At 41.6% G+C, this 27,090-nt stretch overlaps 1 protein-coding gene across 1 annotated transcript; it reads left to right on the forward strand.

Annotated features, from left to right (window-relative positions):
• The first annotated feature begins 1,384 nt into the window (after positions 1-1,384).
• On the forward strand, positions 1,385-27,032 carry stxbp2 (syntaxin binding protein 2). Its single transcript, NM_001005703.1, has 19 exons — positions 1,385-1,438; positions 6,415-6,464; positions 9,132-9,213; positions 11,865-11,941; positions 13,072-13,150; positions 15,418-15,521; positions 16,197-16,345; positions 17,111-17,195; positions 17,404-17,534; positions 18,001-18,108; positions 18,198-18,255; positions 20,892-20,957; positions 21,087-21,167; positions 23,137-23,275; positions 24,087-24,193; positions 25,306-25,404; positions 25,603-25,691; positions 25,791-25,948; positions 26,739-27,032. Exons 1-19 carry the CDS (start codon positions 1,402-1,404, stop codon positions 26,816-26,818), a joined length of 1,779 nt encoding a protein of 592 aa, NP_001005703.1. The 5' UTR covers positions 1,385-1,401; the 3' UTR covers positions 26,819-27,032.
• The last annotated feature ends 58 nt before the right edge of the window (positions 27,033-27,090 follow it).

A 27,090-nucleotide genomic window follows, 5' to 3' on the forward strand; every position in this document is an offset into this window, starting at 1 on the left:
TAGAGAGTGCAAAGAAGCTGCCTGTCTTCTCAGTGTATTTAATAATACCTGCCTTAGTTGTTACTACTGTAATGCCTCTTAAGTGTTTTAAACTGTGTGTGAAATCATACAAAAGGGATGGAGCGACCAAGACGGGCACAATTTGGCCTTTGTCACATGCACCACTATTTTATAGAACCAGCTAGTTGCAATTTAGTTCAGAAATCCATTATTTGTGCCTGTTTTCACTCCGTAAACTATAATTATCCTACGGGAGGATTTAAACAACAGCAGAAATAATATCTAATAGGCATGTTGTGAATAGTGGGTGTGGTGCAATATTAGCCCCACTTACAGCCAACCTCACATGATGCATAAGCCCAACAGGAAAGCGTTACTGAGTGTTATTTTCCTATGTTTCAGCTGTGACAATCTAATTAGCAGTGTGGGAAAGGTAATAACCCTAAGTAAATAGAGGGAAAGCCACAGAAATGTGTGCAGACTGGGGTGCTTCTGACAAGGCCGTAATTATACCGTCTCTATCAAGCAAGATTTAAAGCTTATCCTAACTTAAATTCCTTATATTTTTAGTGTTTAGTGTTGTGCAGTTTTATACACTAACAATGGATCTTTCTAGAGTTGCTACCTTAACCCTTTAATACTGGCCAAATAATAAACCAATATCCTGCATGGCTAATTAGCAATTAATTTAGCTGCATGCTGCAGACTGAACTGATTTCTATGCAGCATGCATCTAACTTAATTGCTAATTAGTCATCCAGGATGTGGGTTTAATGAGTGACCAATATTAAAGGGGCGAGGCAGCAACCCTAGATCTGTCAAATCTATATAATGTTTCTCTACAAAATATCTACTGAGGAAAATTATTTTTATACCACACAAGCTTCAGTGAGATGTGACAAATAGCATTAAAAACCATTTATTGAGCTATAGTTTACAGGATATATATGGCTTTTGTGGTTTATATGTTGTTTTGTGCTGTATAACCCCCTTTGCAGCTCAGTATTTCGAAGATTCTTTCACCAGCCATTATATAACCCAGTTATGAGCCAGCTGCCACCCCATGACAGGACAAGCCCCTCCCCTCATCCTGCTACACCCATAACTACAGGGAACTTAAGTCATGTGATACTGTATTCCGTTCCTAACAAGCGGCACCACATGTGCAATTGGTAGCCACGCCTGTAGCAGCAGCTGATTCTTCTCGACCCCGCCCCGGATTCACAAAGGAATCTTGTGATTGGGTAAAACCGCCCGTCCTTGACAACCTCCGCTAGCCGCCCCTTAGCAACGGACTTCCTGCTTCTTCCGTATTGTCACTTGTAACTCCAGCGTCAGAACACGGAAGTTGCCGATGCTTCGGGCACCGTAACCGGGTTGGAGGCGCAGGGCTAGGACAAGATGTCGCCGTCCGGGCTGAAAGCTGTAGTGGGAGATAGTAAGTTGCGCTTCATGTCTTGCAGGTGTGACGTGTTGCACTTGCCTTGGGCACCCGGGGCTACAGTAGTGACGTCACGCTGCAGGGCGGTTTGTCCAATGTATGACGTACTAGTTTTTTTTGTTTACGTAGACTGTAAGCAGGCAGAGGCCCTATAACTTCTGAGGTGCTTAGGTGGGGTGACGTATTTGTGTGTGGGCTGTACCATTCTCCCTACGTGCAGGGGAGCCTGCCTTCCTGAGTTCCTATTGGGAGGAAAGTTCTGCTTTTTCAGTAAGAAATGTAGAATTAGGAGACCTTTGGCCAAAGTACTGTAGGGAGGATAGGGCCCCAATCCAACCCTCTAGTTGCTGCACTGCAGGCTGGGAGTTGTAGTTTAACAACAGCTGGGGGGCCACAGACTGGGTATCCATCCTGTGTGTGTAAAAACAGGGGCCATGTATTTGAGTCATTAATGCTCAGTTAGGCCAGATGAATAGATGTGGTTATTTTAACCCAGTCCAGCGGACGCTATGAGAAATGGTGTTGTGTATGATAACGTGTTTTGTTTGGTGCTACTTGATATCTAGGGTTGCCTATTGGCTGAAAACAAGCACCGTCCTTATTATTTCCCTTGTCTGCTCTTCCTACCATTAAAATTGGGAGTCGGAACAATACGACGGATAAAATATAGTTAAGTGGCAACGCTAGTTTAAAGGATAAGGAAAGGCTAATAAAGAGTTAATCTCAAGCTGCAGGCATACCTTCAGTTCTCTCAATAGTGCCCTTAAGTCTCCCCATATTTCTCCTGTTCAGATGATCAGAAGCCTTATGCTGAAAAAAAACGCTGAGCTGTGTAAAGAAAGTTCCCATAATGCCTCACTCCTTCACCAAGACCAAGACCCCTGTACATGCTCAGTTAGTAAGACTATGAGGAAGCTTCCTGCTGATTGGCTCAGATCACACATTCCTAAGGGGGGGATGTTCTTATCATTCTTGAGGGAGGGGGGAGCAGGAGAGAGCTGCGTGTCTCTGGCACAGGGAAACAGAGACAACAAATCCTGCTTCTTTTGACAGAGAAGTCAGTGCAGCGTTTCTGCAAGTGCTTATGGCTGTATGTACATAGACCTTTCTGATAAAGCTTACTGAGTTTTTACCTTTCCTTTTCCTTTAAGGAAGGCTTAGTTTACCTTTCTATTACATTTTATAATGACGTTGACAGCAATATTCTGAGATAATCTGCAAATCATCTTCGTGTTTTGTGTATGTGAGTCTTTATTTAAATGATTTAGCTTTTTGTTCCTGCATCTCTCCAGTTTCAGCAGTTATCTGGTTGCTTGGGTTCGATTTACTCCGGCAACCAGGCAGCGGCTTGAGTGGGAGGAGGGAAGATGAGAATAGAATAGAAAGATTAGTAATAAAAATCATGTTGTGGTCACTGACGCCCGTTTGAAATCTGGAAACAGGCAGAAAACAATGAAATAAATAGTTTAAAAAGTACAGTAAATGAATTGCAATTGAAAAGTTGCTAAGAATAGGACATTCTTTAACATACCAAACGTTAAAGGACAAGTAAACCCAGAATATAATTTTTTGCCTAATAATACAAGAAAACAAAATTCTAAGCAAATTTGCAATATACATACATTATGAATTTGTAACAGTTATTTGTATATATAACTGCTATTAGAAGCAATTGTCTGTCCTTTTCTATTCTCTGCCCTGGTGGCTATGGCAGACTGACAGACCTGTCTTGCTGGAGGAGACTGACCTTTGTTTAAAAAGTAACAACCAGGAGTTCAGCAAATGCTGCTTTAAATAGCAATTACATATACGAATACAAAGCACTGAAAATTTGTAATAAATTCACATTGGAAACTTGCTTAGAATTATGTTTTCTTTTATTAGGCAAAAACTTATTTTTGGGGTTGACATGTCCTTTAACATAAAGGTTGAACCGCCCCTTTAAAAACTCCCCACTATATACATGTTGCATAATGGCTATGGTTGCAGCAATGCAGTTTTCTCAGAGAGCTGATTTCTCTTGTACTGCTAATTTCTTCTAAATAGATTGTGGAAATAACTCTGTGAAATGTATCTGTTTTAGCAACAGTATAAAAGAGAAGTTATTTGTGTCGCACTGCTGAAGCTTTACCCGTGGCCACAGGCACATATTCCTTACCAAATGGCCATATTTATGGATATTTGGTGAGGATTTTTGTTCTGTTTTAATGGAGAAGGAAAGTCATTTTGGCATATTACTGCCAGTAGATTTGCCACATTAGTGCCACCTAGAACTCTATATCTATTCTGCAGAAAGCTTTAGGATACCTGAGTAAAGAGCTTTAGAAGCTCCCTCTGTTTGCTTGAGATAGCAGCTGCCATTTTAAGTAGCTTCCTTCCTGCAGCTCTAGTCGTTATAGCTCAGAACACACATTCCTAAGGGTGGGGGGATGGAGCAGGAGAGGGGAGAGAGCTGCGCAGACTCTGGCCCCGGGAATTAAGGATTTTTCTGAGAGAGTAAGTCAGACACTGGAACATCATGTTTACAAAAAAAAAAAAAGAGACAAGAAATCCTGTGTTTCTTTTGATAGAGGACTGTAAGTGCTTATGGCTGTATTTACATAGACCTTTCTGATAAAGCTTACTTAGTTTTTACCTTTCCTTCTCCTTTAAACAGCAGTTATTTGATGGCATTAGAGAAAATGGTTTGTGTGTCTGCCTTCAGGCTCCAGCCCCTTGAACTAATGATATGTCTAGCATATATATATAATATAATAGTTCCCCAATAAGGGAAGTGCTTCTGCAGTGACCAGCTCTCGTTTAAGTGCCATTGAATTGACCCAATATATTTAGAAAGGGAGAGAGTACGCGAGAAATGAAGTGAGGAGAATGAGCTTCTCTGCTTCTGTACAAGAATGTGCAGAAACCATTGAGCCTATTGAAATGTGCCCACTGACAGTATCTTATCATCTTCATTTTCACTGTGAAATCTGCAACAGGTATCCCCAAGCCACAATGTAATAACTTTGTAATTAGCCATTAAATAAAGGCCATTGACCCTGCTTTGTCCTGTGGGACAATGGTTGTGATCCCTGCCAAAAAGCAAAACTGGAGCCCCTATGCAGGTATAAGGAGTGCCAGTAATACAGCATCCTAACAAATGGGTCTACAGTGGTTTGACATAGTGAATGTACCTGGCTATATGAGCAATTGCTTGTGAGCAAAGCATCTCTGAGCCCTGCCAAGCAACATGTGTTCTTTCCTAAGTCCATAATTGCTCATTAGTCCCATATTTTCCTGTGCCATAGGGCACAGCCTCTAGGCTGGCTCGGGGACTTTAGTAGGTTTCTTGGTTAATCTCTGAACAACGTGTCAACTTTATTTAAAAACAACTTGCTTGTTATCTTTCCCCTTCATTTAGTATCACAGCAGCGGCACGCCCCACTTATCTAAACACATCGGCACAGGATTTCCTAAAACTGTTACATATGCTCAGCAAAAACTTCCTTTTTTTCTGCACTCCTTCAGTGCCGGTTTCTTATGACCAATCATGCATTTTACTTCATTTGCAGAACTTAAATACAGTAGAATCCTTATATTTCTCAGGCAACAAAACGAAAATTCCAAAAAAACATAAAATGTGTGTGGGGGAAAAAACTCTCCATGGGCCCATACAGGCAAGCTAAGACCGCAGCAATTCAGAGAAAATGTAAAAACAGGGTTCTACTCTAACGTGAAAAGTCAGCTTGTATTTATTTTTTGTCATCTTCTTTGTTGTGGTATTTTTCTACAAATCTATTAATATTGTAATAAATAAAGACTTGCAGATTGTAAGAATGGCTGAGACTTCTGTTCCTGAGCAATACTAGAAAACTTCCATGTCCTGAATTAGCCGTAGGGTTACCGTTTGGACGGTATTTCACATTTCTAGACTGTAAAATATCAGGGCCATTATTACAAATTTACCAGCAATAAATGTGTTTAACCCCAGCCCACCTACAAACCATGCTAATAACCTCACTTCCCTCCTCCTCCGCCAAACCCTGCCTACCTACTGAAATCAGGCTGGCCCCCCAGCTGCTACGTCACAACCCTGCCCAATGACAGCATGACCCCACCCCGCTCCATCATCGGCAGGTAAAAGCCAGATGAAATGGTGGCAACCCTAGTTGGCTGTTATTAATATGAATGTTTGGTAAGATAGAGAGCCTGACCGTTCAGGCAAGATCAGTGATTAGTGAAGCAAATGAGGATAAGATAGATAAGGAGCGCTTTGTAGACCAGTTAAAGATCATAGATAAGGGGCATAGGGTGATATGAATGATAGAATCAGCTGATAGAGTCAGCTTATAATTAGATGGCAGGTGAAGAAAAAGATGGAGGAGGTGGATAATACAGTGAGGGGACTGCATAGATGAGGGGTGAATAAAGGAGATGGATAATCCAATGAATGGAGGAAATGGATAATACAGTGAGGGGACTACATAATTGAGGGTGAATGAAGGAGATGGGGGTTAAAATAAGCCAATGTAAGAATTGCTGGGGTAGCATAGTTTGATGAGAGGTGGTGGGGGGGAAGTAGATAAAAGTAGATGTCCTTTGGGGAGTCCGGGGGCCATAAAATACATTTGCATGGCTACATTCCGCCACTAGGCTCAAGCAGTCAGGATCACAAGCCAAACAATTGGATGGAAAGTACCACAAATTTTATTTAGCATGTGAACCACTACAGGCTTTCAATCTGGCGTACTCTCCGTGCATTTGAATAGCAGAGCATATATTTATATTTAGAAGTAAAACGCATTTCATAACCTTTTAGTTTACAACATCTGCAATGGGGGGGGGGGCACACAAGGTTAAAGTTGGGGTTTCTCTATTATATATAATCTTTATTATATATATATATATATATAGGTGATCATAAATATGTAATCTATATTTGTTTTTAATTTTTTTTTTGCAAAACTGACTTATTCATTTTCTGTTTCCAACAGAAATCGTGGCGGGGGTGATCACCAGCGTAAAGAAGGATGGGGAATGGAAGGTAAGCACTGGTAGGATTACTTTTTGCTCAGGATTTGAAATACTTGGAATGGCAGAAATGAAAGAATAAAAATTGCATTGGGTGCCTTTATGCTTATACTGCAGTTATTATTATATGTGTTTGTGTTATTTTGATGATGGTTATGTCGACTGTTTTTTGTTTTTTTTCCCCAAATAATGTCTTTATTAAACAAGAAGAAGAAGAAAAAAAAAAACACATATGTACATTGTGCATTGGTAAATGTTGGGTGTTGATGCTTATATAGGTCTGGTCCATGAATACCCCTGTTAGTGCTGGGGACTGGGGAATAGTCACTGGAGAGCAATTGCATGTGTAGATTGTTTCAACCAGTAGAAGCCGATCCTTACTCAGTTGTACGTGTGACTTGTTGGTGGGCAGACACGGTAGCAGCCGGCCATGGCACCATGGAGCAGCTCTGTTTATGTTAGTATAGTAACAGGAGAGCAGGGCCATTCAGGGGGCTCACTGTGGTGCTGTTGGGGCATAAGGGTGGGGGGACCATGCCAGGATCTGTGGTTTAGTGATGTGCGGGTTGGGACCCATGGGTTTACCCTTGGGTGGATTAGGGTTGAAATTTGGGCGACCATTGCAGGTTCATGCAGCTTGTTTTCTAACACATGTTTAATCCCTGTCGTTTTGGGTGTTGGTTACTGGTGTTGGACAGTGGACATTCTACAAGAAGGCTTCTGCTGCATTTAAGTGAAACCTATGTTTGTGTGGTTTTAGAATATGCACTTCCTGCGTGTAGCCTAAAATGTGTTTCTCCACGGGTTGTTACACTTGATAAAGAGTCAGAGTTGGAAACATATTTGGCCAATAAACACAATTTTCTGCTTTTGTCTGTTCCTGGAAAGTAGAAGGCTTGCCACTGTACAGTCACTACTTTGTACTTTTCCCATGCAGTTAATGTGGCCATACACAGGCAGATTTAAGCTGCCAATTTCTGACATTTATACCAACCTGGCAGGTTATCTGCCCGTGTATGGGACCTATGACGGGACTACCCAACCGATATCTGATCAAATAATGGGCAGATGTGGATTGGGCTGGTTTGAGTTGCCCGTCACATTGATAACTGCATCAGCACCAAACTGATCCGCCAAATAATTGGATTACTCTGATATTGCCCACCTTTGGCCACCTCGCCAAACAAGAGGATCTTCATAGCGTATAGTGCATAGTGTACAGAGCAGATCCTGTCATTCATATTGCCTTTTCTTTGCTATTTAAGCCTAAGCAGCTAAATTTTTAAAAGGATAAGTAAAGGTAAAAACTAAGTAAGCTTTATCAGAAAGGTCTGTGTAAATACAGCCATAAGCACTCACAGAAACGCTGCACTGAGTCCTCTATCAAAAGAAACACAGGATTTCTTGTCTTTTTTTTGTGTAAACATGTTCTTTAGTATCAGACTTCCTTCATTTCCTGAGCCAGAGTCTGCTCAGCTCTCTCCCTCTTCCCCTCCCTTTTTTTGCTCCCTTTCCGATAAAAATCTACTCCCCCTCCCATAAAAATGTGTGATCTGAGCTACCAAAGGCTAGAGCTGCAGGAGGAAGCTACTGATACCAAGCTAAAATGGCACCTGCTATCTTAAACAAACAGAGGGAGCCTCTAGGGCTGTTTACTTAGGTATGGTAAAGCTTTCTGCAGACTAAATATATTGTTCTAGGTGGCACTAATGTGGCGAATCTAATGGCAGTAAAATGCCAAAATGACTTTCCTTCTCCTTTTAAGGGTAAAGACACACTGAGCTACTAGTAGCAGCTACTTGTCAGCAGAGGTAATGCTCACTATTGTCTAAGGCAGGGTATTTTTTGATGTTTAGTAGCTGTGACAAGTAGTTGCTACTGAGTAGCTATGTGTGTCTTCACCCTAAGGGCCTTAACAGGGAAGGATTTAAAGGGGTAGTTAAGTTTCTGATAGTAAATAATGGCTTAGTTGATTTTTGTTTTCTCTTATTTTTTGAAAGTTAGGTTTTAATTATTAGTTTCATTTTTCCTCCTTCTTGGACAAGTTCTATAAATAAAACTGTGTAAATCAGTTGATATATTGCTCTGTAGTGTCAGATAACAACCAGCAACTAATGTAAGAAGTGTAACAGACTTTATTGCAGCCCATGAAGCATTCTCAGTAGGGGCTGTGACTGCTGAAAGATGTATCAATTGTAACACTTCATTTTGGCTTACTGAGCTGCTTCTGGGAAACAGGAAAAAAAACATTTTCATGCTCTTCCTCTATTATCTCTAACTTCTTCCACTTTCCAAGTTAACTCTTACAGGTTTCTCAAGCCACCAGCGCTGTTATTTCTGACCTTTCTGATAAACAAACATTTCTTTAAGGGCATGTCTAGTAAAACGATTTCTCTAATTCTGTATATGCGCTGTATCTGGCATCCCTGCCATAAAGTCTCTTGCTACAAACCTGCACGATCGACATCTGGATGATTTCTGGCCAGATATACGAACAGATAAACTGCCAACTCAGACTGTCAGCAGCTTTTATCGGGCCGTGTATGGCCACATTTAGTACTTTCCATGCACTTCATGGAAAGACTAATGTTCCCTGTGTTGGACATTGTGCCTCTAGAGAAGATATATCAATTTACTGTCACTGCTTCTCTCTGTTTAACCAGTGCAACTATATTCTTAGGTGCTGCTTGTCGATCACACCAGCATGCGTATTCTCTCCTCTTGCTGCAAAATGTCTGATATGCTGGATGAAGGCATCACAAGTAAGTCCCATGTCACAGCACACTGCAGTATGGCATTATAATAGCCTGGCTTTGTTATGGTTAATAATCAGTTTTATTTATAGTGTGATGGTTCCACTGGTACTACCACGAGAAATACAGATTTTCCACAAGTTTTTTGCCAGTACCAAATGCTGTGGTGACTTTTACTTAGCAGGGAAAATCAGCCTTTTATTCTGAGCCTTTTTCCCTGTGTGGGTTCACACCATAAAGTCCCTTGTTCTGTGTCTGGAGACGGAGACCTTACATGAAGAGTTTCTGTTTAGGAAGATGTTACACAAGGATGTTAGCAGATAGTTTATAATCTATTTTAGAAGGACTAATTCCCAGAAAACCTTATAACAAGGACAACACAAGTATAACACGGCAGGCCAGTTATCTTGAACGGTACAGGAAGGCCAAAAAATAAATTGCATAAAAGTAATTACACTATAAGGCACTGTTGCCCTGCACTGGTACAACTAGTGTGTTTGCCTCAGAAACACTACTATAGTTTATATAAACAAAGCTACTTTGTAGCCATGGGGGCAGCCATTTAAAAGAGAAAAGGCACAGGTTACATAGCAGATACAAGATAAAGCCTCATTATATTCTACAGAGATTTCTGTTATTCGCTATGTAACCTGTGCCTTTTTTACTATTTTCCAGCCTGGCTGCCCCCGGGGCTACACAGCAGGGTATTTATATAAACTATAGTAGGGTTTCTGTAGCAAACACCCCAGCTGTAACAGTGCAGGAATGGCTGCCCCCGGGGCTACACAGCGGGGTATTTATATAAACTATAGTAGGGTTTCTGTAGCAAACACCCCAGCTGTTCCAGTGCAGGAATGGCTGCCCCCGGGGCTACACAGCAGGGTATTTATATAAACTATAGTAGGGTTTCTGTAGCAAACACCCCAGCCGTACCAGTGCAGGAACGGCTGCCCCCGGGGCTACACAGCGGGGTATTTATATAAACTATAGTAGGGTTTCTGTAGCAAACACCCCAGCTGTACCAGTGCAGGAATGGCTGCCCCCGGGGCTACACAGCAGGGTATTTATATAAACTATAGTAGGGTTTCTGAAGCAAACACCCCAGCTGTACCAGTGCAGGAATGGCTGCCCCCGGGGCTACACAGCAGGGTATTTATATAAACTTTAGTAGGGTTTCTGTAGCAAACACCCCAGCTGTACCAGTGCAGGAATGGCTGCCCCCGGGGCTACACAGCGGGGTATCTATATAAACTATAGTAGGGTTTCTGTAGCAAACACCCCAGCTGTACCAGTGCAGGAATGGCTGCCCCCGGGGCTACACAGCGGGGTATCTATATAAACTATAGTAGGGTTTCTGTAGCAAACACCCCAGCTGTACCAGTGCAGGAATGGCTGCCCCCGGGGCTACACAGCGGGGTATCTATATAAACTATAGTAGGGTTTCTGTAGCAAACACCCCAGCTGTACCAGTGCAGGAATGGCTGCCCCCGGGGCTACACAGCAGGGTATTTATATAAACTATAGTAGGGTTTCTGTAGCAAACACCCCAGCTGTACCAGTGCAGGAATGGCTGCCCCCAGGGCTACACAGCAGGGTATTTATATAAACTATAGTAGGGTTTCTGTAGCAAACACCCCAGCTGTACCAGTGCAGGAATGGCTGCCCCCGGGGCTACACAGCGGGGTATTTATATAAACTATAGTAGGGTTTCTGTAGCAAACACCCCAGCTGTACCAGTGCAAGAATGGCTGCCCCCGGGGCTACACAGCAGGGTATTTATATAAACTATAGTAGGGTTTCTGTAGCAAACACCCCAGCTGTACCAGCGCAGGACAACAGTACATTATAGTTTCATTATTTAAAAACACTTTTACTTTTTGTCATTACTGTTCGTTTAACATGACAAGCCACGTCTTGTTAGAGCCCTACTTGGAGTCTGGTCTGCTATCTGTTTAGATGGAGTATGGGATAACTGATAGAGCAGAGCAATATGGCAAGAGGAGGGCAAGATGGCAGTTTCAGTTTAAATATGTGTTGCCCAATTTGCAGCCTTTCAGTTGTTGCTCAAATTAAAGTCCCAGCAGCCACTGGCTACTGTTAGTTGTAGTTTCTAAACAGCGCTAGGGCCACAGGTTTGACTGTTTTACTTCATATGATTTGACACAAACCCCATCAAATCTCAAGGCTAAAAGCACACGTATGGTTTTTCCATTGGCATATGTCACAGCCTCCTGGCGTTGATATGAATGGAAAGTACCGTCACTACTTGTCAAAAGCATTGCTTGGTCTGTATATCCACATTTTAGCATGTTTGGGCAGAAAAAAACACCAGTTTCCAGTAGTGACAGGATATTTCCATTCATGGCAATGACAGGAAGCCTCAAGCTTTCTCTTCCCGCTGATATATGCCGGGGAAAACACTACATATGCCATTTGCCTAAAGCTTGACCAAATATAGATATGGATAACTATATTTAGATAATCGACCATTAAGAATAAGTTGACTTCAGAGGCTTAAATGCCATGTACAGTAATGCAAAGTGTTCCTAGGGCACATTCTTAGGTCTTCATTTATTAAAGGCATTTATCTTTATGGCTTATAGTTACTGACTGGATTAGTCTTAAATTGATGGTAATATCTCCTTCTTTCAATTTTGCAGTTGTTGAAGATGTTAATAAGAGAAGAGAGCCAATTCCTAGTCTGGAAGCCATTTACTTCATCACCCCATGTGAGAAGGTAAATTACAGTTTGTTTAATAACTGGTTCTGTTGTGTCCCTTTATCTCCCTATAGATGCAGCTTACCTTTAATTAGCATGCAGCTTGTGATTATTATGTGTAAACATTTTCATTCTTTATAGCTTCCAAGTAATTCTTATTGTTGAGTTAATTATAGGGTGCCAAGTGTGGCAAAGGCAAGTGACACACAGACACAACATCAGCCTGTTCAGTGCGCACAGTGGCAAATTTCAGAGCAGAAATGCAGAACTATGCTTTTTCAGATTTGGCATTCAGTTTCATTTTCAGCCAAACCTGACAGATTTAGTGAATAGTGGGTAATGGTGGTGCCTATAGTAGCAGTGGGGATAATAGCCTCTGGGAAGGGACTGGGGCTGTGGGATAGCAGGTATAGTAGGGAGAGATGGTGCCTATAGTAGCAGTGGGGGGATAATAGCCTCTGGGAAGGGACTGGGGCTGTGGGATAGCAGGTATAGTAGGGAGAGATGGTGCCTATAGTAGCAGTGGGGGGATAATAGCCTCTGGGAAGGGACTGGGGCTGTGGGATAGCAGGTATAGTAGGGAGAGATGGTGCCTATAGTAGCAGTGGGGGGATAATAGCCTCTGGGAAGGGACTGGGGCTGTGGGATAGCAGGTATAGTAGGGAGAGATGGTGCCTATAGTAGCAGTGGGGGGATAATAGCCTCTGGGAAGGGACTGTGGCTGTGGGATAGCAGGTATAGTAGGGAGAGATGGTGCCTATAGTAGCAGTGGGATAATAGCCTCTGGGAAGGGACTAGGGCTGTGGGATAGCAGGTATAGTAGGGAGAGATGGTGCCTATAGTACAGTGTTCAGTTTGCATGTGTTTCTGTTCTAGGAATGACTGTACTGGCAATGTTCCCTTTAATTCCTTCTCCAACATGTGTGCAAAAAAATTGTTGTGTGTACATTTTTAAAAAACTGTGTTCACAGGTCCGAATAAATACAAAATGTGGTTTTCACACAATTCTTTGTGTGCACCACATTTGTTGTGTGCGCTGGCCTTTAAAATGTGTGTACGTGTGCACAAGCGCACAGCTTAGGGGATATTGTGTGCTAGTGATTAATGTAAGAAGCTAACATGCCATTAATGCACTTTTTCTTTTCTAGTCCGTCCGCGCGATTATATCTGACTTCAAGGACATGGGTGCCCCTATGTACAAAGCAGCACATATATTCTTCACAGACAGTAAGTATAGAGTAAGAGGCCCAAGATGTCAATATACGCCTGCAAACTTTATACATATGGTATGGGAATGCCCCACAATTAAAACCTACTGGAGTGAGGTTATACAACAGATAGAAGAAAAATCTGATATAACACTCCCAATGGATCCTATAACTATACTCCTTAACCAACTTGGGGAAATAACTCCAAGAAGGGCACAAAACACACTTTTATCTATACTGTGTATGTATGCCAAAAAAGCAATAGCGATCCACTGGAAGTCTAGAGGTGGACCATCATCACACTCTTGGGAACAATTGGTAGAGAAGGCAATCCCGCTATACAAACTCACCTATATGAGAAGAGGGTGCCCAGATAAATTTTACAAAGTATGGGAACCCTGGATAGGAACAGACCCAATTGCTGATTAGACCCTAGCATGACAATTACACCGAATCAGAAGATATATACTTACTATACCTCCGAAACTCCTCCTAAATAGACTAGGTATGAACACACGAGAGAGGCAAAAAATAAAACAAAAAAAAAAAAAACTCAGAAACAAAAGGGAAAAAGGACACCATCATTGTTCATTTGTTAGTTTGTTTTATATAAATTTTTATTATCTCTTATATTTTCTTTATTTCAATGTAAAACTGGGCAACGCAATGTAACTACACTTTTATAAATGTAATAATTTTCCTTTCTGTGATGCTCAATAAAAGAATTGTTAAAAAAAAAAAGTATAGAGTAAGAGGTTCTTGATGCTGGGACACTGTGGGCGAGAAGTTAATAAAAGCACTCTGGTGGTGAGTGCATTTCACAAAGGACCACAACATTGTAGGATGTTGTAAAATACTTTTTTTTTTTTTAAAAAAAGTTCAGTCAGACAGATGTGTGTATCTTGCTAGCATTATGCAGCCGGGAATAGAGCTACTTGTAGGGTTCCCTTTGGCCAGCACGGCCCATCCATGTGTGGCACTGGGTCTTGGCTATATGGGACAGATGTGCAGACTCTTCTGCCTTGTGCCTGTGTTCTTGACAATGGGGCAGTGAAGAGCAGAGGGTGCAACCCATTCTAGAGCAGACTTCCTATATGTGCTTTGGCACATAACAAGAAACATATCACTTCACACCAGGAAAACGTACTTGCTTGCTGCTAATAGTAAATACTGTGATACTGGGAGCACCTCCAGAGAACTTTAAATCTTCCTGCAGTGAGCCATTTAACAGAAAATGCTTGCACAGAGGTCAGAGTTTATATGCAGCAAGCAGCCTCTTCAGCTGCGTGCCAACGTGCTAGGTCTACTGTTACTCATATTGCATGGGCCACTGTGAACCTATATTGCTGGGCTACTGTGATGTATATTGCATGGGCAACTGTGATATACTGTGATGTATACTGCTGGGCCACTTTGATATACCTTGAGGTATATACCCGGGGCACTGTGGCATATATAGGAGGGGGGTGGGTATACCTAAATCACAAGCATGGAAGTGGGCTTTGGAGCCATAAATTTGAGCTGCAGGAACTGGAGATACCAGAAAAATCCAGCAGAATCACAGCAATAAAATAGCACATGTTGTATATTCTACTGTGTTGCCTCGTGAATTCTGTTATCTGAAATCTAGAGCTCTACCTAGGTTACATAGTAATAGCAAACATTTACCCCCCCCTTCCCTTGCCAAATAACTACCCTAACTGTAAGTTGTAAACATTCTACTCAGTGAATGTAAGTCTTCAGCCTAACTTACTCTTGGTTACTATAAACCAGAAGATGCTTACTGGAATGGTTCAGTTAGAATAACAAAAGCAAACATGGGATGTGGGTGCTGGACAGGCATTCCCTGATCAACAGCTGGGAGGCACTGGCTGTATAGGGTGGAATATATGGCATAGAGCTGAAGAGGGTTGGTAGACACTCGAACTGGGTAGATGAGTATCTTTAAGGCCCTGAAATGAGCTGACTTCTAGTGCTGGGTATACCTGCCATTAACAACAAGTATAGCTAGCGCTAGACATGGAATTAATAGATATAATGAAGTATGTGTGAGAAAGTAGAGGATGGAATATAGAAATGAGAGTTGACTGTAAGGCCTCCAAACATTGCATTTGGGCAGGGAATAAACATTTCAGAAGCCCAAGCCAAGAATATGAGAGCTACATATGTGCTGGGAAAAGATATTGTGGGTGCCCAACATACTAAAGATGGACAGGCCTAAGCAGTGGAATGAGGAACCTAACACAGAATCCAATACTCAATATATCTATTTTTCCCTCTCTACAGCCTGTTCTGATCAGCTGTTTGCGGAGCTAGGAAAGTCGAAGGTCCCAAAGGTGATAAAGACCCTTAAAGAAATCAACCTGGCCTTCCTTCCATATGAATCGCAGGTAATCAACTTTCTTACACCGAGTTCCAATATTATAAAGGCTTTCATATAAAAAGGGGCTGTAAAATGTATGGCATGAACTGGGTATATAGCCCTCAGGAATACAATGAACAGCTTCTTATTCTGCATATTCTAGTTCATTCGTTGTGTTATATTCACTGCTTGTCTGCCCTCGGTACTTGATAGCTCTCCCATGTTCTGTAGTTCTGTGATAAAATGACTGGTATAACTGAGAGATTTTTAATACTTGGCGTTTTTGTATTTTTTTGTTGTGACATTTTGCTTTTTATCTAAAATGTAAAAGACTCCCACAGAGTTCTGTGACCATGGAAAGAACAAGGGTGAAGACCAAGTCCTTTTATAAAGGTCACAGAACTCCATGGGTGGCTTCTAAAAGCCTTTTATATTCAATAGGGTTAAATTATCCTATATAATGTATGGTGAGTCAATGTTAATGCCTGTAGGCATGGCTATCGGCCCTAACATGTCTGCCAGATACAGTTTACAATAACATAGATATTAAAGTAGAACGTAAGTAGTAATTACTATAACTGTATGCCACAGTTGGGCCTATCTGCAGACAACCTTTTTGTTGACTACTGAATTGCTGGACCATGACACCATGTAACCATTACAACATAGTGATGTAGATGTTGCATACGCTCCGCACCTCTAGGTCTATTGCCATGATGCAAAGGACTCTTTTCACACCCTGTTCAGCCAGTATGGAAAGCAAGAGAAAAACAAATGCCTGGAGATGTTGGCAGAGCAGATCGCCACCCTTTGTGAAACCCTGAAAGAGTACCCTGCCGTCAGATACCGGAGGTGACCCGTAGACCTCTGGTCTTCGTTTCTCCTCTTCTACATTTTCTAGCTGCATCTGCCAATCAAAACTGCTCTAGCCACGCTCTTCCTTCAATTTACCTTTGTCTCGCTCTTACCTGACAACAGTCTGCTTCTTCCTAATCACTTCTCTCCATATAAAATTTCATTCAGGATCTTACTTAAATGGGAAGCACCACATACATTTCTAGGAGGTGCTTATCTCAAAGGGTATAGTGGTTTAAACATCCGTGTGTGACTCTTTGTAAGAAGCAGAGCCTTTCTGTAGACTGCAGCAGAACAAATTAGTGTCATTCCCTGCTACAGCACTGTGTTGTTTTAACTAATAAACTCAAATAAAATTAAATTCTCAGTAAGGGTAGACCACTCATTAGAATCAGCTGGACAAACTCTATAATGTGTCTCTCTTGAAAATTAAAATAGATATTTCTCCTTTATGATTCCTCACACTGAGAATACTCTTTATACTGTGTTTGCAGCTTTGGCCCACAGGTGGGGGTTAACCATCTAAAAATGTTTTCGCTTCTCTCCTTTTTAAATCATTGCAGCTCCGTGCTCCTACCCTATCTCTCTCTGGTTACTATACTATGTCTTCATTCTTGAAGTTAACCCTTTCAACACACATGAGGGATATCATGTCTTCTAACTTATGACTTCAACCTGTCAAGTCTTTACTCTAACAGTTGTGAGAACCTAAAATGTCAGGGGGTGTCATCAGATGAACTGACAGTGCTTTTCTCTCCCCAGTGGCTACGAAGACAATTACACATTAGCACAGATGGTGGTGGACCGTCTCAATGCATTTAAAGCAGATAACCCCAGCATGGGCGAGGTGAGCTTTCGGGGCAAATGCAGCACTTTGTGTTGGGAATGATGAAATGGAATTCATACACAAGTGGAGGCATTGGTTAATCTTTTCTCTTTCCCAGTCCCCTCTACTTATTGCATCCATACATTTCCCTATTTTTCTGAATCTCCTGCTTCTTCTTACAGGCCTCCATATCATATTCCATGTGGCTCTTCTCTTTTCTTTTCCTTAGGGTCCAGACAAGAGCCGATCCCAGCTTCTGATTTTTGATCGTGGATTTGACCCTGTATCCCCAATCATGCACGAGCTTACCTTCCAAGCCATGGCTTATGACCTCCTAGATATCCAAAAAGACATATACAAGTAGGTACCCTAGTAATAACCATCCTACATAGATGTTTATAGTGCAGAGATATAATTTTCCTTCACTGCTCCTCTGTCTCTCTCTTCTCTCTGTTCCTCTCATCCTCCATAATGCTTAAGCAGTCTGTTACTGCCTGTTTTCTAGCTGTTGTTCCTTGTCTCTTTCTACAGATGTATTTGGCCCATATGTTTGTTTTAGCTACTCTATATAAATTTCTGTGTTTGTCCTGCATGCATGTTTGTCAGTGTCTGCGCACAGTATGTTTAGGCTGTTTTATTCATGTATATCTCACACCCTTTTTTTATTCTTTAATTCTCTCATCCTTTCCTTTTTCCACTCTGTTTTCATCTGCTTTATTTCACCATCAATGTTTTTCTGTTATGCATAACCATTCTTCATGCCTTTTCTGTCCTCTGTTATTATTATCTGTCCATGTCAATGACTGCTTCCTTTCCCACTTTCTAGCTATGAGACGACAGGTATTGGAGAATCACGGGAAAAGCAGGTCCTTTTGGATGAAGATGATGACCTTTGGGTGGAGCTTCGACATATGCACATTGCTGATGTTTCCAAGTAAGCTGCCTGTTTGGAGCTATTTAACCCGACAGAAGCAAATTGCCTTTTCTTGTATCACTGCTTCATAATCTCCTTTTCTCTTGCAGGAAGGTCACAGAGCTGCTTAAATCATTCTGTGAAAGTAAAAGAATGACTACAGACAAGGTAAACATATGGCATTCTGTAAATGCAATAGGCAGACCGAGCCCTAATCCCTTTAGCGCTGCTGCTGTGTGTATTCCACAAATCATATAGATGTACTCTCAGCTCTGTATTTAAAGGAACAGTAACACCAAAAAAAGGAACTAAAATATTATATACTGTTGCCCTGCACTAGTAAAAGTTTTATGTTTTGCTTCAAAAAGACTTCTATAGTTTTTACAAATAGGCTGCTGTGAAGCCACAGAGCCTTTTAAGCTGAAAAAGACTTTATTTCTCCCACGTCTATGGGGATACAGAGATCATGGACTTTTGGATTCCTGCCATCAGGAGGCAGGACACTGATGATATCAGAGTTGAGGAACCTCCTCCTCTTTCTTTATCCGCTGCCACCAACCAACGGGCATCAGTTTTTTAAGTGTCCTTCATGCAGGAGGTCAGGCTGGCCTCTAGGTAGGACCATCTAAGGGCTCTGGCACACGGGGAGATTAGTCGCCCGCGGCAAAACTCCCTGTTCGCGGGCGACTAACCTCCCCGTGTTGCCTTCCCCCTGCCATCCCACCGGCGAACATGTAAGTTTTGGTGGGATGGCAGACGCGGCGAGGCGATTTCGGGAAATCGCTGAAAAAGACTCGCGAGTCCTTTGCTTAGTAAATAGCACTAGCACTTATTTGCTTGTCTGACAAGGAGATAAGTGAAAAGTCTCATTAGAGCAGTTCTAAAGTATCTAGTAGAATTAATTCTAAAAACAATTGGACTTTTCTGAGTTTTTCTTGAAAATGTTTTATCACTCATCCGAATGGCTTCTTCAGTTCAAATGACTGGTAGGGAATTCCCTGGCATTTAAACCCTTCATGGTAGTTCAGACACAGACATCCAATCACAATGGTTCCATTGAACTTATTCAGTTAGGTGTTAGCTGAAACTGACAGGTGTAAGAAGGTATGATCTGGTATGATTGGATGTCTGTGTCTGAACTACAATCAAGGGTTTAAATACCGGGGAATTCCCTACCAGTCATTTGAACTTAAGAAGCCACTCGGATGGGTGGTGAAAGGTTTTCAAGAAAAACTCAGAAAAGTCCAGTTGTTTTTAGAATTAATTCTACTAAATACTGTATATCATGACCTGGATGAATGAGAATCTTCAGACAGCAGTTTTAAAGGTTTTGCAGATACAGGAGGAGGAGGAGGTATCACAGAGAAAGGCCTTAACGTAAGTTGTCTCTGGTTTATCCAGTTCATGAACAAATGCTGGCTTTAGTAAAGGAAGAATGGCAGGCATCTGACAAGAAATTTCATGTTACCAAACACTTCTCAAAACAGTACCCATTTACAAAGCAGTACCCTGAGAAGTAGAGCACATCCTACATTCAGAAGGCCATTCAGTTCCTGACCGATGCATAGCAAGGACCTCAGCACTATTAGTTGCAGCTCGCAGGGCCCTACAGCAGAAGCTTTGGTCAGCTGACCTTAGCTCCAAGAAATCCTTGATCTCCTTCCAATTTTAGGACTCCAAACTGTTTGGGGACAAGCTAGACAAAAAAATTTCATAAGCCACAGGGAACAAGAGCACGCCTGCACACTGCCCCAGAGCAAAACCATATCTGCTTTTTCTTCCAGAAGGGGGCATTCCTTTTGCAAGGATTACTCCTCCTGACTATGCTCGTGGGGCAACAAAACGCTAGCATCGTAGGAGGCCTCCTTTTTTTTTTTCTTTTTTAAATTGTTTGGTATTGACTTTTATTTAACATAAAGAGAAGAAAGAAGAAGCAAAAGAAGATAGGAAAGAGTAGAAAGAAAGATAAAACCTCATGTCATATTTCTTAATACAGTCAGTCTGAACAATGACGTCCTCATGTAACAAATCAGTACAGGCATTCAGTTTCCTTACATTGTTGTGTTATGAAAGTATAAGGCCTTTGCATAAATGAATGTATAGACAGCTGTATATTGTTGCAAACTTATATTTGTGCTAGGCCTCCTTCTTTTGTTTGCAGATACATCGATGACCTTGGTTGGCTTAGGCCGTCTCTACTGGTTATCGACTAGAATTTCACCAAGTACCCCTAAGACATTTATTCAAGTGCAGAGATTCATCTCAGACCCCGTTGGAGAAAAGGAGATTTATGTACTTGCCATTAAATCCTTTTCTTTCCACTTGTAAGGGGGACACAGGGCTTCCTTACCTAAACTCTTGTTCTATTATTTTCAGTCTTGTTAATAGTATGTACTGGTTAGTTACAAAGTGGTTCGTGGTTATGAACTGACGCCCCTTGGGGGGTGGCAGGGGATAAAGGGAGAGGAGGAGGGCCCTTAACTCTGATGTTATCATTTTCCTGATGGGAGGGACCCTTTACCCCACCGTCCTTGTGTCCCCCGATGACTGGAGAGAAAATGATTAAATGATAAGTACATAAATCTCCTTATAAACTATATTAGGGTTTCTGAAGCAAACACACAACTTTAATCTTACACCTTTAGCGGCTTTTATCAGTCCATGTACAGCCATCTTAAGTTATAGCACTCAACCTTATCATTACATTTAAATTGCAATATAAGCACAAGCAGCAACAAAGTGCAGTGTGTACGATAGCTGTTACAGGGTATTTACTGATTTTTCTTTTTTTCCTTTCTTTTAAGGCCAACATTAAAGATTTGTCCCAGATATTGAAAAAGATGCCTCAGTACCAGAAGGAGTTAAATAAAGTAAGTCATTTTGTGTGTTAGTAATCTGAATGGGAGAGAGGAGAGGTCCAGATATACAGGGAGCATTTGTGTACAGATAATTGTAGGACTAAACCTGTTACACTGATGCTGATACTCTCTTGCTCTCAGTACGCCACACACCTCAACCTGGCAGAAGACTGCATGAAACATTTTAAAGGGACAATAGAGAAACTGTGTGCAGTGGAGCAGGTAAGTGATTCTTTATATGAATGCATGACTTCTCTCTTGTCTTTACCTTACAGTAAGGATGTATAAATGTTTCTGTAAACATTATATTATACACATGTTGCTCACTACACAGGCAGCTGATGTGTATATGACTAACCTAGGTTACAGTCAGTACAGTATGCTGATTGGATGTTCAAAAGGCTCAAGGTACCATCGTCCTACGGTATATATTGAGAGAAAACTTTAAAATCCAGTAATTTTATCCTTTTTAATTAGCATGAACTCTTGGAGAACATAAAGGGAAGCAGGTAGAGGAGAAAATAAAGAGATGGCAGGAAGTGGAGAAGATGGACTCCAGAGTGTAGCAATAGGGAAAGGAGATAAAATGAGAGTAAGTGAAGCGAGGAGAATAATTGAGAGATATTGTTGCTGGCTGGCAAAGGCAAAAAGCTCACATCCCCCTAAAATACACTCGCCACAAAACAGAACCCCAGAATAAAACTTGTATTCTATTCCATCCTATAGTGGCTGTAACATTCTGTTTTAGAATGCAAATGTTACTGTATATTAAAGGAGAAGGAAAGGTATATTCACTGAGGAGTTTCAAAATGTTAGGGCCCACCCCATGATTGTAATTACTTACCTTATGCTCAGGTTGGTGCTCCTGCATCAGCCCGGGGTACCTGCTAACTTAAACAAAAAAGCTGGCTTTTTCACCCCAACCGGGTGCAGTTTTCTGCTGACGGGCACTGGCCCGGGGTACTAGATAAGTGATTGCAAAATTGCCTAATATTTTGAAACCTCCAGTGATTGTACCTTTCCTTTTCCCTTAAGGGGGTTGTTCACCTTTGAGTTAACTTGTAGTATGATGTAGAGAGTGATATTCTGAGGCAATTTGCAATTGTTCTTCATTTTTTATCATTTGTAGTTTTTTAATCAATTTACCAGTAGTTTTTGTCCAGCAGCTCTCCCGTTTGGAGTTTCAGCAGCTATCTGGTTGCTTGAATCCAAATTACCTTAGCAACCAGGGTGTAGTTTGAATGAAACACTGATATATGAATAGGAAAGGACTGATAATATGAATAGGAAAAATAAGTACCAAGAAGTAACAATAACAAACTGTAGTTTCGCTAAGCAATCGTTTTTTGGCTGTGCAAAGAGTTAGAAGAAGGCAAATAATTCAAAAACTATAATGATGATGACCAATCTTCAACTGAAAAGTTGCCTAGAATTGGTTATTCTGTTACATACTAAAAGTTAACTTAAAGGTGAACCACCCCTTTAAAGGAACAGTAACACCAAAAAATGAAAGCGCTTTAAAGTAATAAAAATATAATGCACTGTTGCCCTGCACTGGTAAAACTGGTGTGTTTGCTACAGTAACACTACTATAATTTATATAATAAGCTGCTGTGTAGCCACGGGGGCAGCCTTTCAAGCTGGGAAAAAGGGGAAAAGGCACAGGTTACATAGCAGATAACCGATAAGTTCTGTAGAATACAATAGTGTTTTATCTGTTATCTGTGCCTGTGCCTTTTCTCCTTTGAATGGCTGCCCCCATGGCTACATAGCAGCTTATTTATATAAATTATAGTAGACTTTCTGAAGTAAACACACAACTTTTACCAGTGCAGGGCAGCAGCACATTATATTTTAGTTACTTTTATACACTTTCATTTTTTGGTGTTACTGTTCCTTTAAGATTACAGCTAAAGCAAAGCGAGCAACAAAGTCTGTTTTAGAAGGCCCTATTGGTTGTCTAACAAGCTAAAGCAATTGATAGTGATGAGGTTGGTTAAGTGACTGTTTTCCTAAAATTTACATTTCTGCTTACACGACTTGTGTTGTAGCTGATATTTGTAAGGTTCCGGGTGCAGAAAAGGTAGGAGGCGCAGGGGCTGATTCTCAGCAAGCGGTTCCCCACGTGTGGCATCAGCCTACAACCTTAAACACAAAGGGCTAATATATTTCTCTTTCTGCTGTTCCTCAGGACCTCGCCATGGGCTCAGATGTAGAGGGGGAGAAACTGAAGGACCCGATGAAGATTATTGTGCCGCACCTGCTCGATCCCTCTATCAAACCCTATGATAAAATCCGCATCATCATTTTGTATATCTACCTAAGGAATGGTGAGCACTCCCTTTCACCTTCACTAAATGATTCTCCCATCCCGCTTCTTTCCAGTTTAAATGTATCAATCTGCTCATACATGTCCTGATAAAATGTTAGGCCATCAATTCCGGCTGATACATTTGAGCAACTGATATCGGTTGGTTCGTCTATCAGGCAGGTTTAAACATGAAGTTTATATTACATAATAACAAAGGGAGAATCCCACGCAGTACTGTGCGGCTTCAGTATATATAGAATTCCTAGAATCCTGAAATGCTATTAGCACTTGCCAGCCATATGTATAAATGCAGATAAAGCTGTGTACTTTGCACCTTTGATCCTACTGAGTGTTCTTAATCCTACTGATAAGCAGAGCTGATTTTCTCTTCCAGCCACTTTTCCTTTATCTCTTTTACCCAATCAAATATACATTTGCAAATATCAATATAATCTACTTTAATATATATAACACACATGGATATCAGCTGGTAGCCGGCCTTGGGTTACAGGTGCCTGACATCCATCCCTATTAATACAAGTAAATAAACAATGCTTTAACCAGTTTATAGTTCTACTGGTCTGGCCTGTTTGGTTCAGGTAAACCCACAATCTCGCCTGTATGACGGTTTTCATTTATCCAGGTCATAATATACAGTGTGTACAGCTGCTGGACTTGCCGAGGAATCTTTAAAATGTTTTATCCCTCATCTGCTCATTTCAGGATTACATAGCTTTTCCAGTAGCTTTGGATTTAACAGTACCAGAGACCTTGTCCCCAGGAAAATGCTTTGTAACAATGAAAGTCACACTTTCCCTTTGTATGTGCAGGTATCACAGATGAAAACCTTACCAAGCTAATACAGCACGCCAATATCCAGAATGAGAGCAACATCATACGGAACCTGCATTACCTGGGCACGCGGGTGGTTACAGGGGTATGCTATCTCATTTCCTACTTGGAACAACAGTACCCAGTCAGCACTTTATATCAAACTACAGCTACTAGCATGGCTGTCAGGTGGGAAGGAGTTTAAGATCGGAACAGTCTGCAAGTACAAAAATTGCTGGAAATATCACCATAGTATGACAGAGACTATACCTTGTCCAAATAGCCAGGAACTCCTCAAGTTTCTCTATAACAGTATTGTGTACTCTGCACACTGTCTCAGGTTAAAATGTTGTAATGATACAACCTTCAACCCTCCAACCTTCCGATTCACTTGACAAAGCTGACTGTGCCGTAATCAGTATTCTTCCCTAGCCGCTGTTAAAGAGCTGCATTTACAGAGGAGTGTGTACAGAGGCTGTACAGGGCCACCGTCGGTAATCATGGGGCCCCATACTACTATGTTAGCAGGTCCCTCCCCTAAGGGGCACCAGTTTACCCACCAACCATTAAAAATTATTTCAGACGGCTCAAGTAAAGTGCAAGCGGGGCAAAACCCCTGCGTTTTTATTCAAAATGCAACGTTTCGGTGGTGTACCCCTTCGTCTGGCCTGATGAAGGGGTACGCCCCCGAAACGTTGCATTTTGAATAAAAACGCAGGGGTTTTGCCCCGCTTGCACTCTACTTGTTGTGTCGGCTGAAATAATTTTTACTGGACTTTGCTGAGAGTGCCGACTCTCTGGGCCGTGCACCAAGGAGTTAACTTGTTGGAGGAGGTAAGGGTGTGCTGGTGTAACAATTTTTCTATTGTACCCACCAACCATACCTTTCCATCTCAGGCTGTAAGTGCAAATTTAAGCTAATCTCTGCCTCTGATTTAAAAGAATGTCACTGGCCCAATAAACAACTTAGTGGTCTCTCATTATGAAGGACCATGGTTAAATGTTGCCCCATGTATGGAGCCTGCCCGACTGATATCTGGCCAAAAATCATACAGGTGTCTATCAGGAAGGTTTGAAGATCCTATTATGTTGGTGTTCCATTCAAGGAATTCCACGATACACTACACAGCCCCATTAATGTGGAATGCCAAGGAAAAAAATATTAATTTTGTTTTCATGTGATCTGACATTTCCTTGTGTTACATCTCTTCCCTGCAGCAACAGCCAACAAATTCCAACAGACCAGAGAGGAAACTGCGTCCAGAGCCCACCTATCAGCTCTCCCGCTGGACACCAGTACTGAGGGACATCATGGAGGTAATAAGCATTGTGGGTGTATCGGGGTACATGCAAACATAGCTCTACGCCACCAGGAGATTTCTTTCCAAAATGACAATATATTAATAAAATGAGTAAAATTAAAGTTCTATTCATGTGGGGCAGGTTGGGCTACACGTGTGTGCTTACATGATGTAACTAGATATAGTTCTGCTTGTGTCCCCCTGTATTCTGTAGGATGCCATAGAAGATAAACTGGACAGGAAACAGTGGCCATTTGTCTCTGAACCTCTCAAGACCACTGGGCCAGCCCAGCCTGTAGTGAGGTGAGACATCTGGATTTGTGTTCTAGCTGCTTCTCTCATAACCTCTTCTGATTTATTAGCTCCTTTTTCTTTGGTTTCTCACTTTCTCTTGCCTTACAGTGCCCGCTTCGGCCACTGGCACAAAACACGGAGCGCTGCAGAATACCGGGCAGGCCCTCGCCTTTTAATTTACATACTCGGTGGTGTGTCCATGTCTGAGATGAGATGTGCCTATGAGTTGACGAAAGCGACAGACTCCAAGTGGGAGGCCGTTATAGGTCAGTTCATGGTACCTCTCTGGCTGATTTTTGGTTGTTTCTCTTTTTGTCCTACTTTTTTTAATATTTGCAGGGCCACTCCCACCATAAGGTGTGATGAGAACCTTGCCTCAGGTGGCAGCGAGTGGCCAGTTATCAGGGGTGGTAAAACGCCCCTTTAACAGTCAAATTTCAATTTTTATAATAGAAATTTGTCCCTTCTAGTGCAGATAGCAAATAATTAAGTGTAGAGCAGAAAGGGCTCTCAGTCCTGACCTTGCTCCCACCTCATCTCTGCTTTTTTTTACCTTCACTTTTATATTATATTTGAATTATACGCTGTTCTCTGTTCATTATACTTTTCCCTTTATATCTGTACAAAATATTATTATATAGGTATATATTTCTCTCAGTTTGTTATCTGCAGCTTCTGAGAAGGTGTTATTGATTCCCCTGGAGTCCTACATAAAGTCCATTATCCTTTAGGCTAATCTCTATAATGCCCTTACAAGAGGCTGGCAGAGGGCATAGCCTAGAGAGCAGTGGGTCAAGTCTGATATCATAGCGGGTTTTGCCAGTCAAAAGTTGCTGATAATGGAAAGCCTCGCCCATACCAGTAGAAGGAACAAGCCGCTATGTTTGCTTATGGACCAAACAGAGAGAGACTGTAAAAATATGCCAACCTTGGGATTCCCCTGTGTTATTCATAGCGGGATATTGTAGGTTATAGTGGCCTTTATATATAGCTAATAGTTTTCTCTTCCTACCTTCCTTTGAGTAAAATGTATTACTTTACCCTGTTCTTCTCCAGGATCTACTGACATCCTCACACCAACCAACTTCCTTAACCAGCTGAAGACCCTGGATCAGCAGGCAACTGGCAGTCAATAAACAGCTCTTCCTTTCCTGCTTTCTGGCTCTTGCTGTGCCCAAGAACCCCACAGCTTCTACCAAAACCAACAGATGGACCTCTCTGCTACCAAAGCAAAACTGCCACCCTTTTTTAACTTTAATAGAGTCAGAGACCCCTCTCATTTCACAACTGTTTTTCCATGTTTACTGTAAAGTCATCAGGACCAAAAATACACGCACATCTTCCAACAAACTCTTACAGACTAATATTTGGTTGCTGTGAGGTGCTACAGTACATTACAATCATTATG

Source organism: Xenopus tropicalis, chromosome 3, assembly GCF_000004195.4.
Source record: "Xenopus tropicalis strain Nigerian chromosome 3, UCB_Xtro_10.0, whole genome shotgun sequence".
NCBI lineage: Eukaryota > Metazoa > Chordata > Amphibia > Anura > Pipidae > Xenopus > Xenopus tropicalis.